Below are 13,824 nucleotides of genomic sequence, written 5' to 3' on the forward strand. Positions count from 1 at the left end.
TGATTCTATGACCTAAATCAGAGAAATACTGCAGAGGAGGCAACCACATCATCAGTCTACCCTAATCAAGGCATTGCAATTAGCAAAACAAGATAAAGAAAACCCAAACCAACAAGATAAAAATGAAATTAAATTGTGGGAGACATCCAAATCCTGTTGAACTATGGAAGGAATACAAAGGACCAGAATATATTTCTTCCAGCTTCTTGCCATGATGGTCTTGGCTATTTGTCCTCCTCCAAGTCAGAGTCCTCAAACCCTGAAGGCACGCTCTCACAAGTGGTTTTGGTGACAGTTTCGTCAGGGGTTGAGTCACAAATTTCAGGTTTAGAAGCCATGACCAGCCAACATGTTAAGATTTTGCCTGTTAGTTACTGTCTAATGAAATGGCATCTTGGCCAGAAAATCCCATGGGTTTTCTTCACACGTATTCAAAGCAGAAAGCTCCCACAGCTTGTTGCCTAGGACCTGATGAATGCTCCTGCAAGATGTCTCTTTTCCCTCAGCCCTTCCTATCCATACACTTCACACGTTGGCTTTAAACAAAGAATACAGGTGGTAAAAACCAGATTAGGCTGCAAGAAGCTCACTTTCCTCTCTGAAGGCACCTGTGCTTTCTTAATGACGCAGTAAGCTGATGAAACTCTAAGAGGCCAGTCTATAGGAAACACATGAGCGCTATACATGGCATGTCGAATCCGATTTCGCTGCGTACCACCATATGGAACAGAATCTCAGCGGCATCAAACGTTTACCTAAACTCCATTAATGTCTTCTCCAAGCCAATATTTATAGCATACACACCAGTAGCTGCTGTCAGAGTGTGTATAAATGTTAAACTGAACTGTTAAAGAAACATAATGACAGATGTAGAGATGCTGAAGAGTGCAATCTATTCTAATTTATGATAATTTATTTCCATCATCTGGAGCCCTATTCAGAAGAGAAAGCTGAATGCATCCCAAAGCGCATCACGGGGTGGAGTGTAAAAATCCCCAGGAAAAAAATAATCATCTCTTTTAAACCAAGCAAGAGTACTTTTGTCCTAACACCCAGGACATGCTTAGCAATCTCTCTGTGTAGAAGAAATACAGATGTGGGGTACTCAAACCCTACCTCCTGGCAGCCCAATGACAAGCAGGTTTTATTGCCAGTTGGGAATAGCTTGGAACTGTTTGTCCCATGAAAGATGTCTGATCATTGCTGAGTCACTACTTTGGGGGGGACTAAGCTGCACAAAAAACCCATTTATCAGCTCTGTCAGAGCTCTTCAGCTTCATTAACAACCAACTCTGCACCCATGGGTGGCCAGCACTAATGAGCACATAAATCAAAAGATGGAAAACTATTTTTATAAATGAATGAGCCATGGTATATGGCAGAAAGAACTGTTCTAGTTAACTCCTCAGCAACAAAAGCTATGTTGATTAGCTTCTACCCTGAGACCTGAGCCCTATCGTGATCTCCTGTTGCTGTCGTTCTGCTGCAAAAACCATGATGAATGGCATGAGAAAAAGAAAAAGGGAAAAAAAAGCAGTGACAGCACTTGGTCCTCGCAGTGGGGAGTGCTGCCGGGCCGTGCAGGACCTCAGGCAAGGAGCTCATTTTCACAGCATCATCCCTCCCCGGGAAGCGCCATAACGCGCGCGGTGGCGGCGGCGGCGGCGGGAGGCTTTGCCCTGTGGCACACCCAGTGTCCCCTGCATATGTCAGCCCACTGCGAAGCCAGCTCCTGCTGCCTGCCAGGGCCACGCAATCTGGACAGGCACAGATTTTGTGCTGGAACGGGTGCCCTTTCTGCAGAGCTGCCTGCCACGAGTGACAGGCTGCAAGGCAACAGTGGGAGCGCGCACAGCCCACGGAGCCAACACGGCAAAACAAGGAGGCTTATGAAGGCAGCTCAATGACTCTCTGCTAAATGGACTGTGCTGCCTCTGAAAAACTCCATGTTTGACCAAAAGAAAGAAAAAAAAAAAAAGGATAGACACACAATATGCACAGAGAAGCTGTGGCTGCCCCATCCCTGGCAGTGTTCAAGGCCAGGCTGGACCAATCTGGTCTAGTGGAAGGTGTCCCTGCCCATGGCAGGGGGTTGGAAGTAGGTGATCTTTAAGGTCCCTTCCAATCCAAACCGTTCTATGATTCTGTGATCTCGCCAGAATGCCAGCTTTCAATGGAAATTTAGATTGAAAATTATTTTTCCCTCAAGTAAAATAATTTTTTCCAAAATCAGCTCTACCAATGGCTCTTATTGATGCAACAATGACATCTTGGTACAGCCCAAATTACAAGGGGCAAATGCTCCACACACTCCTCTGTCACCTGCCCTGGGCTATAATACACAAGGAAACTCACTCTAACACCTTTCACTGCCATGAAAATACAGCCTGCTCCCAGCTAGCTACCTCCTCCCATCATCATTGAAGCCAATCCACCAACACTGCATGGGAAACAATGTGTAACCATGTCTTTATCTGAAGACTTTTCCACACATTTAGAGATCAGCTGTGGTGGGGCTGCTTGGCTACATGCTGCTCGGTACCCACATTTTGCACAGCTGCATAGAAAACCAGCAACTAAATGCTCTAGGGCTGGGCACTTGGATGGGACTAATCAATAGCTGTGCCCAGTCAACGCTACACAGCACTGCTTAAGCTCTCTAAAGGATCAACCTTTATTAATTATCCGACTTGAAACTGAACTTGTTTAGCAATAAAATCTCAGCTCCTGGCTTCAACCCTCTCAATGAGCAATTCCATCAAGCAAACTCTTCTTGCAGCACCATTCACAGAAGTAGATTAAAAATAGGGAGAGAATATGTTCAGAAAGCAGCTCTATTGAGCCATACTCATGAGTAATCTCTCTGCACACATGCATTTGGTCACCAGTTGGAAAAGTCAGCTTGCGATGTACTTGGCAGCGCAGCTTTTGCACTTTCATCCACACTCAAACGCATCCTTACGTCTGCTTGCAAGATTAGAGCAAATCACTGCTACGACTCAACAGCAGACTGCACGTATATCAGCTCACTGAGATCAAAGGTGCACAGCAGCAAAGAATTTAATTAAAATGTTAAAATTAAACAGGAAGGCATCCATTGTTTAATTTTTTGGCAGGCGTATTCTTTCAAACTGGGACCTAATTCCACTCCAGCATGCTGACTGCCCTTGGAGATGGCAATCAGGAGAGCTCTGCCGGATTTATCGGCTGCTGGATTTGGCGGTGGGGGAATCCCACGCTTGCTTTGCCTTTCAAGCACAGTCTCTATAAAAGCACTTGGAGAAACTACTCAACTCCAAAGGATAATTATTGCAATATATTTATTCTGCAGTCATAAGCCGATTTCCAGTATCAAACCTAACCCCATGTGGTTGGGAACAATAGGCACCCACCGGCATTTCCCCTCAGAGTCCCAGCAGGGAAATGTGACCTTTGCATGTTCAACCGCTCCCAGCCACCACTTTCTCCACATGAAGGCTGTTCTAAATGGGGTAAAAAAACTGATGCAGAGCAGTGGGGTTTTGTGTGCAACACAGCCTCTGCATGAGGAGTAGCAGGGGTAAGCAACTATATGGTTTTAAACTTGCACGTAGATGGGGAACTAGTGTTACTTCAAGCATACCTCCAGCACACAGCCAGGGAGAAGACTGTTCTTCAAAAAGTTCAAGAAAGGATCAAATTTGCTCATTAAATTGTAAGATATTTCCTGACATCCTGGGGTATTTTGACTTGGATGCTGAAGACAGCCATAGGCCATAATAAGACCCACATCAGGGATGATGAACAAAGAAGCCACTCATCTCCTTGACTTTTGGGAACCTGGCAAGGAAGATTTTCCTACTTCTATAGTACTATTTGGGGTGCCACACAGGCTTTTCGCCTAATATTAGGAAGGTCTGCAAAAGCAGTATCAAACATGCACCCAACAGTGCAAGTGCCAAGAGATTTGAGCTGAGGCATCTCTTGAGAAATAACACAGGAGAGCAGAGAATTAACATCAGGAAAAGTGAAGACTGAGGACAGACACAACAAAATTCTTTTTGAAATTCAAAGAGTTACTGAAGAGCTATTACTATAAATTACTTCCTGATGTATCTACAATCTTGCCAATGTTAGGTAGCATTTCTTTCTGGGCAGAATTTCACCCTCAATGCTTCAGGTTCATGAGCACTTCAGTCAGGCTGTATGAGCAGGTCTGGTATTTCTCATGGAATAAAGATCAAGTTGACAGATTGAGAGTTTTGCAAGACAGTCAAATCAGATTTATTTCTGACAGTAGTGCTGGGACTATACCCCTCTCATCTGATAATGTATAATTATTATTGAAATCTTCCTGCTCTACAGTATTTCTTCCACTTCCTTAACACAGAGAAACAGGAGACTACAGATGTCAGAGCCCAGGATGCTCACTGGGGTCTTCTTAGCAAAAAGACATCCCTAATCCCCCAGCAAAAGCCCCCTATGTAGGGCTTCATGATCTGACCACTCTGAAAATACCCTTGCTAATTTCTGCCTTGCAATGGCACTGCCAAACTGGAGCTGAGAAATCTTCACCAGCACTTGTCTGGTAACAGGAGCCCACAGAGCTCCCCACAACTTTTATCCCAAGCTCCAGACTGCAGCACTTGCTGCTCCCCACAGCATTAGCTCATCGTCTCCCACAGGCTCTGCCTCTAACACGGTCTTCTTCCCAGATGCTAAGGCATTTTGGAAAAGGCACAGACAGAACAGCTCGTTCAGAGAAACACATTTATCTATCCATTAGAACACCACAAAGAAAGGTAAAGTAAAATAACAAAGGGCCATATGCATGTAACTTCAGCCTTTCCTGGCCATTTCTCTTGGATTATGCACGTACCCCACTGCTTGAAGGACCAAAGTCGGCATGAGGGTTGCGAAATCTTTCTTCTTTCCTCTCCACACTGAGGCCCATAACATTACTTCATGCCACAGATGGCTGCTTACGTGGAAAACCCCCCTCTCTTGAGGGGCCACGTCAGTCTAATCCTCTGCTGATCCTTCTCCTCTAGCAGCATTATGAAAATACTCAACCATGGCAGTAACCACACTGTCTGATGCTGGATTCCCTGCCTGGACTTCACACCCTCTCACCACAGCCAGCCTTTGAGTCTGACTGACAGGAGTTCTCACCTCACCATGCATTTCAGTGTAGGTTGGAGCACTTTGCAAATGCATGCAAATACTACATGCAAAAATCCTCTGGGCTGTGCACTCAGGGATGTGCCTACATCCATAGGCTGCTAATGAGGAGATACCTAATGTTTGTTGTTTATATAAAAGGTTCTTAGAGAGTACTTCCTTACTTGCATGAATGCCATTTACCAAACCCTTTCAATGCCATAATTTGTATGTACAGTTATAATCATTGAAACTCCCATCATTTTATGCAATTTAAGCATTTCCTTAAGAATGGGGAGCAACATTAGATTTCCTAATGGAGTGAAGCATTCTGAATGGGAAAACACTGCTTCCAAAGACAAACCCAAGAAGTCTTTACAATGGCCTGAAGATGAAACTGTGCAAACTAAACAAAGCAAAAGCTTATAGTTTGTCTATATTCAGTATTCTTTTGCTTTTGCCAAAAATCAAGCAAGCTGTCACCTTAGCAACTATGCCACACTTTGCAGTACATATGCCACTTTGAACAAACACCTTAAAAGCAGCACCTCCACACTGCATGTTCCTTTCCATCATGTTCCTTACAGCACTTTGCAGATCCCCCCTGAGAGTAAAAGCCATTAAGACCCCTTTGGGCAGTTGCCAGGCTGGACAGGCAGACAGGCGGCCAAGTGCTCTTTTCCACGCTGCACCCCAGGACCACAACATTACTTAACCACTTTTACTTGGTGCCAAAGGAGAAAGCTGTGCTTGCAGAGTTGAGGCCTCAGCACTTTGCCTTCTATTGCCATCCCTGTGCAGAGCCCAGCATTACCTGCTTTCTGCCTCTCTCCTCCTGTATCAAGAGGAGGCCCTCTCTCCAGAGCAGGGTGGAGACTTCAATTAGAGTGCAGGTCTCCCACCCCTTCGTTCACATGCAGTGCCATGAATCCAAGTTAACTTGGGGGCCACAGTTATATCATGGTTTGGGTTGGAAGGGACCTCAAAGCTCATCCAGTTCCAACCCCCTGCCATGGGCAGGGACACCTTCCACTAGACAAGGTTGCTCCAAGCCCCGTCCAACCTGGCCTTGAACACTGCCAGGGATGGGGCAGCCACAGCTTCTCTGGGCACCCTGTGCCAGCGCCTCAGCACCCTCATAGTGAATGAAAGGGTTTTATCACAAGCACCTCAAATCCTGTCCTCCCCCAACTGCAACATCTGAATCCAGAGATGTCAACATGCAGGGCTTTTACCCGCGGCTCCAATTATGCAGATGCTGATTTACAGGAGTGATGACTGAAACATCTCCCTCATAAAAATTGGCAAGGAGACTTTAACCGTGTATTGTCTAATCGCTGAGCCCTCTATCTCCATGCATCTTCTTGCTAGTTTGAAAGTCAGATCATTTTTGTTCTTCCTTTCACAGAAACCTGGTTTGCATATATAATCAAATTTAGCATTAATGAGTCTCTCTCCTCGTCTCTATTCCTACTGCTTCAAACAGCCACACTTGGATAACACCAGCCATCAAAACAGCTCACCATGAGGACGTTTTACCAGTTTCATCCAGGGATTTCCACAGAAGCAGGACATAACCCCCAAAAAACCTGCCTCCTGTAGCACTGTATCACAACTATATGCACTAATCCTACATAACTGTTTTATACCAGGTCCCACTCTGGGCTGCTAGAGAATCAGCAGGATTTAAAGGAATCATTAGGTGCCCTTTTAAAATCAACTCTTCTGCAATCACAAAGTGAGCCTCAGTGGAAAATGGTAGGCACTTTCCAGACGAAAGATGTCATTTATCTGCAATGTGGTCAGGCATTGCTGACCTTTCTCCTTCCCTCCTCGCCTATACCAGCGTTTGTACCATTTAACAGCAACGTTTGGATGGGACAAGATTAGCACTGTTCTCAGTTTCCAACAAGATCTGCACACAGATAAATAAGCATGTGAGGAGCATACAGAACAGCCAGTGCTCTGCAGTCTGCATAAAGCCATGGTATCACAAGACAGACTTTCGGCTCTTTCACTTGAGTTCTGGGTTTTCAGTCTTTAGGTCTTCCATCCTTCTTCTGCTACCCTGATCCAATGGCATATGGTTTTATCAAAGCCAGAGGTTTCAGAATCACGAAACTCCCAGAAGTTGAGGCTTTATAACCACAAGGTAAAATACCATGTAGACACTGTTATTGCTGCTGCTGCCTCTGTCCCAGTCCCTCTGACAGAGTGGCACATGGCTCTCACATGTGGCTTCAGCAAGACTACAAAAACTTCTCAGATTTTAGACATCAAGTTCTATTGTGTGCGACGGGAAATGGCAAAATCCACCTCCCACTCCTTCCTAATAAAAATAACTTTTCCAGCAGAGTTCCTGCCTGCACATTACTGATGCCCCAATATGTGTTTAGAAGTTGTAGGTGCAATGGCAAGGGCTGGTAAGGCCAGTCCGGAGGACTCAGGTCTCTTGGATGCTCACATCCCCTTGTTTCACTGAAGCAGTTTTTGTCTGTAGAGAGCTGCAGTGTATTTTGCATGCATTATGCTAAGCTGCCTATAAGAAATCATCCAATTAATGACAGCTTACAGAGAAGGGTTAGCTACATGGTTATTACCTTTCTAATATTAAAATACCATAGAAATGGATTTACATTTTTTGATTAAGTGGCACATGTTTCATTGACCCAAAACTACACATACAAGATCTTGGAAGTAGTACCTAGCACCAGGTTTTCAAGAACAGCTAGGTACCTACACCCCAAGGCAGACATCAAAAAATGACAGTAGAGTTTTTACATGTTTGTGTGCCTTAAACATCGAGATAGGTGGATCTAACACTAAATGCAGCATCTGATCCTGGCATTGCATAAGCAACATCAGCAAGCAGAGAGAAATATTCTTTTCATTAAAGCTTTTCTTCCAAGATGAGGGTTGAGAAGATCAAACACTCAACTCTTCCAGCCCCACATCAGTGAAGAGCATGAAGCTTTAGCAAGGTTACCCTGCTCCACCTCCTGAAGTCTCTGCCCATGCCAGAGTAGACGGCAGCCTTCTGGTTAAGCAAAAGCCAGACACACACAAGCAAATGTGATGAAGAGTCTCAAGCAACTATAAAAATATCTCAGGCCCATAATACACTGTACGGAGCAAACTACTAATCACACATGCTTCATGCAAGCGTTACCTTCTTAATATCCACACCCCCCACCCCCCGCTTATTTTCAGCATCTCAAGATACCAAGGCTTTTCTAGGACACACTTGAAAGCATGCAGCTACTTATGTCCATTCATATGCATACAAATATAATCCAACAGAAGTGCTCCATGGCCAGATGAGCAATCAACATTAGGACAAAAGACAAGACTTGTTATCAGTCTTTCAAGACTGATTCCCTTTGCCTTTCAAACACACATCTGTTTGCACTGCAAAGGCTGCTAACTGTCTCAGAATCAGTACAACCAAAGCAAGTTTGACTCTGGCCAGGCTGGCAGCAGCCAGTCAAACAATCACATCATGCAGACAAGGAAGCAAAGCAAGGTTAGCTTGGTCCGTGTACACACACATTTCCAAATAGCTTTGCAAGTCCTTTCTCCAGCTTCCACCAGAAATGATTGGGAGTTTGTTTTCCAGTTGCCCTGCACTGCTGTGCAGGAGTTTGTTTTCCAGTTGCCCTGCACTGCTGTGGTAATCTATGGTGCATCCCATGAAGATGCTCATCAGCAGTGACGATCTGGAGTAATGCAAGGCCTGAAATGTCTTTTTCTGCACAAAGGCAAGATGTAAAGCAACTTCTCAGACACATTTGGGTTCACTGAACATCCTAATGTCCACTTCAAAGTTATCCAAGCCCCAGCATTCGCAAGATTTGTCCTACAACACAAACAACTCACCTCTGCCCTGATACAAACAGGGCACTGGCTTAAGACTGAACTAGTTGTATGGTCTTTGTGCCCAAAACACCCCTAGACAGGGCTGCGAGCTGGCAGAGCAGGGAGCTTGTTGAAAGGCATTGTAAAACAGCATTGAAACTCATATTGAAAGAAAAGCCTTAATGAAAAGAACATTTCAAGTCAGCAAAGCAACCACAGCACCTCCCAACTTGCAAGGTGGTGGAATTTCTGCATCTACGCTAGTTACGAAGGACTGCGGGGAAAGATGTGATGGACAGACAGCACTGCAACTCCTGTTGTTATATGGTGAAACGGGACAAACGGCATGCTGCTTTGCAGAAGGAAAGTTGTTTGTAGCAAAGCACTGCAACAAAGTAGCAGAAGTAATTACAAAGCTCAGCCTAGTGACACAAAGTTTCCATTTCCAGACGAATACTTGGGTAAAACGGCACATGAGGTAGCTCATACACACACCACTGCAATGAGCAGAACCCTGCTTTTAGTTTCATTTCTTTTGTAGGGCTTCAAAGAGGCAACGACTGCATAAACTTCCTTGTCTTGCTCACTGTTTGTGAACCCAAATAAAAACCATCTAAACACATCCAGAGATTCACAGAAATTAATCCAGGGAGACAAATAAACACATTTCTTCTCTTTCATCTTTCCTTACTCATTATCGTCAGGTGCGTGTGTAGGAGAGTTGCTTCTCAAGTGAAGTTGTAATAGTGTTTGTGACATTGCAACTGGTTGTAGTGCCACAGCAGATTACCATGAGAAATAAGCTTCAGGACACCCTCTTCTCATGCAAAGATCTGTGGAGTAACAGCCAAGGGAATAAAGAGGAGCAAGAACAAACACAGCTTTTAAATAGCTTTTTCCTGCCCCTGGTACATGCCATGATTCAAAGCTGGAAAAATTCAGGTCTATCTTGTACAGCTGTGTGTGCAGTTTTCCAAGCCCAGATCTTGATTCACATACTCCAAGTACACAGTGTATTACCAAGCTAGAGTTCAAAAAATGCAACTCTTGCTTAATTGCTACCAGTTACTTTTTCTTTTCTCCTTCTTTCTCTTAACCTTTCCTGAGCCTGAGACAATGTCGTCTCTTAATGGCTTCTAAATGCAATTTCTTGGCTGAAAATAAGAGTTCAAAGTACATGGGAAATACCAACAAAAACGTACCACAGTGCTGTGAATATTGAGAAGAATCAGTCTTATCTCAGCATCTTCTCTCAGGGTGTTAGGTGACAGCCAAAGCAGAAGATCGAAGAAGGTCAGATAAAGTCCTTGCTCCCAAGACAGAGATCCATGCCTGAGCCAGACTGCAGGTAAACTGGAATTTGCACACCTATAGAATAATTCTGCAACAGATACATTTTCCCACCTAAGAAACCTGCTGCCACCTCAGCTACCTCCAGACTTGCCCATGTTTGCACTCATTAATACACAGATTCCATCAGTACCATTGTACAAGAGGCTTATGAATAAAGACATGCTGACCCCTGAGCCACCATAGGCCTACCCACATTGCCCAAAAGATGAGAGTGCAGATTCAGGGCTGGACTAGCTGAGGACATTTTTGGTGTACAACATCTCCACACCACCAATCTCTCTGAGGAACCCCCATACCTCTGCTGTCTGTGCTGCAACAGCACAAGCCTCCCTCCAAGCATGAGAGCCACCCAGCACCCTGAATCACCGCATCACCAGCTGGGCTATGAACTTTATTTCTTTGCAGATGCAATCTAGGACTCAAGTGGGAGGTGTTAAGAAGTGTAATCTGACTGTACCGATCAAGCACACCGAGGGCTGTGAGGCTGCCGGGAGAATGTGGAAGTGGATGCAGAATCAGCTGGAGCATGTGGCCTTTTAAGGTTTAAAATGATAATTAGGGGGATAAAAGGAGCCTGAGGGAGAGAGAGATGGGCACTTAATTGAAATGAGATGGTAAAGAGAGATGGGTAGCAGTTGGTAGGCATGGTAAAAGAAGGAAGATGGAAGCAACAAGGTGAAGAGAATGGAGCTGGAATGTGGGTAATCCAAAAAGCCTTTCAAGAATATAAAAAACCAAACACAAACAACAGAAAACCAAGTCTTCCACACTCCAAGATATCACACACCAAAATATGCTTATTTCTACTTACACATAGATGTCAAAAGGGGAAAAAGTAATTTCTCAGACCATCTTCAGTGTTGACACACTCTGCACCCTTCTCCTGCATTCCCTTATCGCCAGGGACTGACACACCCCAGCCATGGCAGCAGAGCTGATTACATACAGCCGCATGTGCAATCATATGTATACAAACAGGCAACGTGCGGATAGAGCAGCCAGAAGAGTTCTACATGTGGCTTTCAACCATGACAACAGCAGCTTTTATATTCGGCCATTGGAAGAAGTTACAGACGTAGGAAACTGCCAAGAGAGGAGTTCCCGCTTACTGTCCTGGGGGTGCCAATGCACCACAGGGAACAGTTTCCTCAAAGACACAACCTGCACCCCCTGGCCCAAAGCCCTTCCCAGAGGAGATCGCTTCCCAACCACCACCAGACATAGGGCAGATAGCCAAAATTCCACACTCCCAGCACTTATTTGCCATAGAAATAGCTTTGCGCCCCATTCTTCTGCCCCGTGGCAAGTGCTGCAGAGTGGCTGAAGCACCCTTAGACCAGTGTCTGGGCTCAATCCCTGGATGTCCTGATTCCTTGAGGCAGCAGCATCACCAGGTGGGTTTGGGGGAGCTCTGGGTTAGGAACACAAGATACCTTGTCCATGCTCCACATGCAGGTCACCCCGCTGTGGGGCCATCTCATCCCAAGCCCATGGCACCACCATATCCCCATCACCCAGCTCCACCAGACCTGGTGCTTTGAGGTGCCCAGCAGTGAAGAGGAGCTGCTGACCATGGGCAGGGATGAGGTCTGGAGTTAGCAGTTGCCCCCAGCACCAAACCAGCCCCTCGCAGCGGGTGGAACGTGGATAAACGCACCCACACGGAGACTCACCCCCAAAATACACGGCTTACATAATTCCCCAGCCAGCCAGCGTTAGGGGAATGTGATTAATCCTCCATGACATGTTCTGAACTTTCCGTTCAGAGAAGCTCTCTCCTCACGCAGACCTACTGGCGATGAATGTCATTTGACCTGCAGACTTCACTACGAATGAGCATCAGAACAACAAACAGTGACATTGCTCCGCAAACCAATTATCTGCCTCCTTCACGGCTCAGCCCAGAGACAAGTTTGCTAAATGCATAATGAGGATTATTCCCTCCTGCCCCCTCCCCGTTTAAAAGAGAATAAATGGTTTATATCCAGTGCAAGCATGGAGGGGGGTGGCGGACGACACACACAAACAGAGCACCAAACCCACCCGGCTACATCACTGGAGGATATTAACCCCCAGCCCAAGCCCCCAGCCCCTATCCCAGCCCCAATCCCAACCTTTTCCCACCTGTTCCGCGGAGCGCACTTCGGGGATATCCCCCCCCAAACCCACCCGCGGCCGAAGCGCTGCCCGACCCCCCTTTCGGGACTCACCCACTCGAGCACCCTGAGGAAGGCCAGCGGCTCCTTCACCACGCGGAAAGTGCCCGCGGAGGCGAGCTGAGGGCAGAGACAGCGAGTCAGCACCGCGCCCGCTGCCCGCTCCGCGCACCCCCCACTCCATCCCGGCCGCTTCCCCCCCGCATCCCGCCCGCGGGGCTCCGCGCACCTGGTCCACCGCCTCCATGGCGCCGCAGCCCCGCGGAGCCGAGCGGAGCCGAGCGGAGCCGGGCGGAGCGGAGCCGCCCCCGAGCACGCCGGGCGGAGCAGCCGGGCGGAGCCCCGCACACCCCGCACCGCCCCGGACCGCGCCCGCCGCTTCTTAAACCGGCATTAATCTGGGGTTAAATGATTGTTTTATTCCGGGGCAGGAAGGAAAAGGAAAGCGAAAAACAAGATGAGAACGAACTGGCTCCCGCACCGCCTGCGGAGGAACCGGTAACGTTTCCGTGGCAGCAGCAGCGATGGGGATGGCACCACGTTGCATCGCGTCCTTCGTGCCCCGCTCGCCCTCGCCGGGGTCGGCGGCAGCAGGGCTGTAGCTCGGCTACGCTGGTCTCCGAGCACTCCCTCCTCTTGCTTCTGTAGCATTTGCTTGACAGCAGACCATTTTCTGTCTTACTGTTGTTTGGGCCTTTTTTCCCCCATCATAGCCTTAATAAATTATAACACATCCCGGCTGGCACAGCCTGGCTGGAGCAGAAGCTCCCTGTGTCCATCCACACTTGTGCTGCCCTCACTTGCTGACAGCATTTCCAGTTCCTCACGGTGTTCAAGCATCACCATGAGGGTTTTGTGATGGAGCCAGGTCCTGCCCCAGCAAAGTGCAGAGGGCACAAACCCATCACCCTGTATAACAGCACACATCCAGCAACTCGATTCAGTTCCCAGCTCTGCAAACACTCACATGTTCAAGTGAACTGCCACCCTGACAACCAGCTGTGCCACCAGCAGGACACCAGTGCTCAAATAGGATTTGGAACCTAAGTAGGTCAGAGACTACAATATCTGCCTAAAAAATACCTGAAGCTTTTAAGCCCTGTAAGGAACCAGCCATATGCAAAAGTTTAATAAGGCATTGCTCAGACTGAAGCTCTGTTTAAAAAAAATAGATAATATCCAAATATATTCTTAAACAAGATGCATTGGGGGTGGGGGGGTGCCAGGGAAGTGGATTTCTGAAGTTTGAACTGGAATTCGAGGCAGGGGATTTTGTATCAAATTCATGGATCTGCAACAAACCCAGCTCAAGTCTGTAGTA

General features: G+C 46.8%; 1 protein-coding gene across 1 annotated transcript in view; it reads right to left on the reverse strand.

The window, feature by feature from the left end:
* Window positions 1-12,835, reverse strand: part of SYNPR (synaptoporin) — a 110,365-nt gene extending 97,530 nt beyond the window's left edge. Inside the window, exons 1-2 of the mRNA XM_030501286.1 lie at window positions 12,733-12,835; window positions 12,558-12,623 (exon numbers count right to left, since the gene is read on the reverse strand). Of these exons, the coding sequence (XP_030357146.1) occupies window positions 12,558-12,623; window positions 12,733-12,750 (84 nt within the window). The 5' untranslated portion in view covers window positions 12,751-12,835. The remainder of the gene's footprint in view (window positions 1-12,557; window positions 12,624-12,732) is intronic.
* Between the last annotated feature and the right edge of the window lie 989 nt (window positions 12,836-13,824).

Source organism: Strigops habroptila, chromosome 11 (genome assembly GCF_004027225.2).
Source record: "Strigops habroptila isolate Jane chromosome 11, bStrHab1.2.pri, whole genome shotgun sequence".
Lineage (NCBI taxonomy): Eukaryota > Metazoa > Chordata > Aves > Psittaciformes > Psittacidae > Strigops > Strigops habroptila.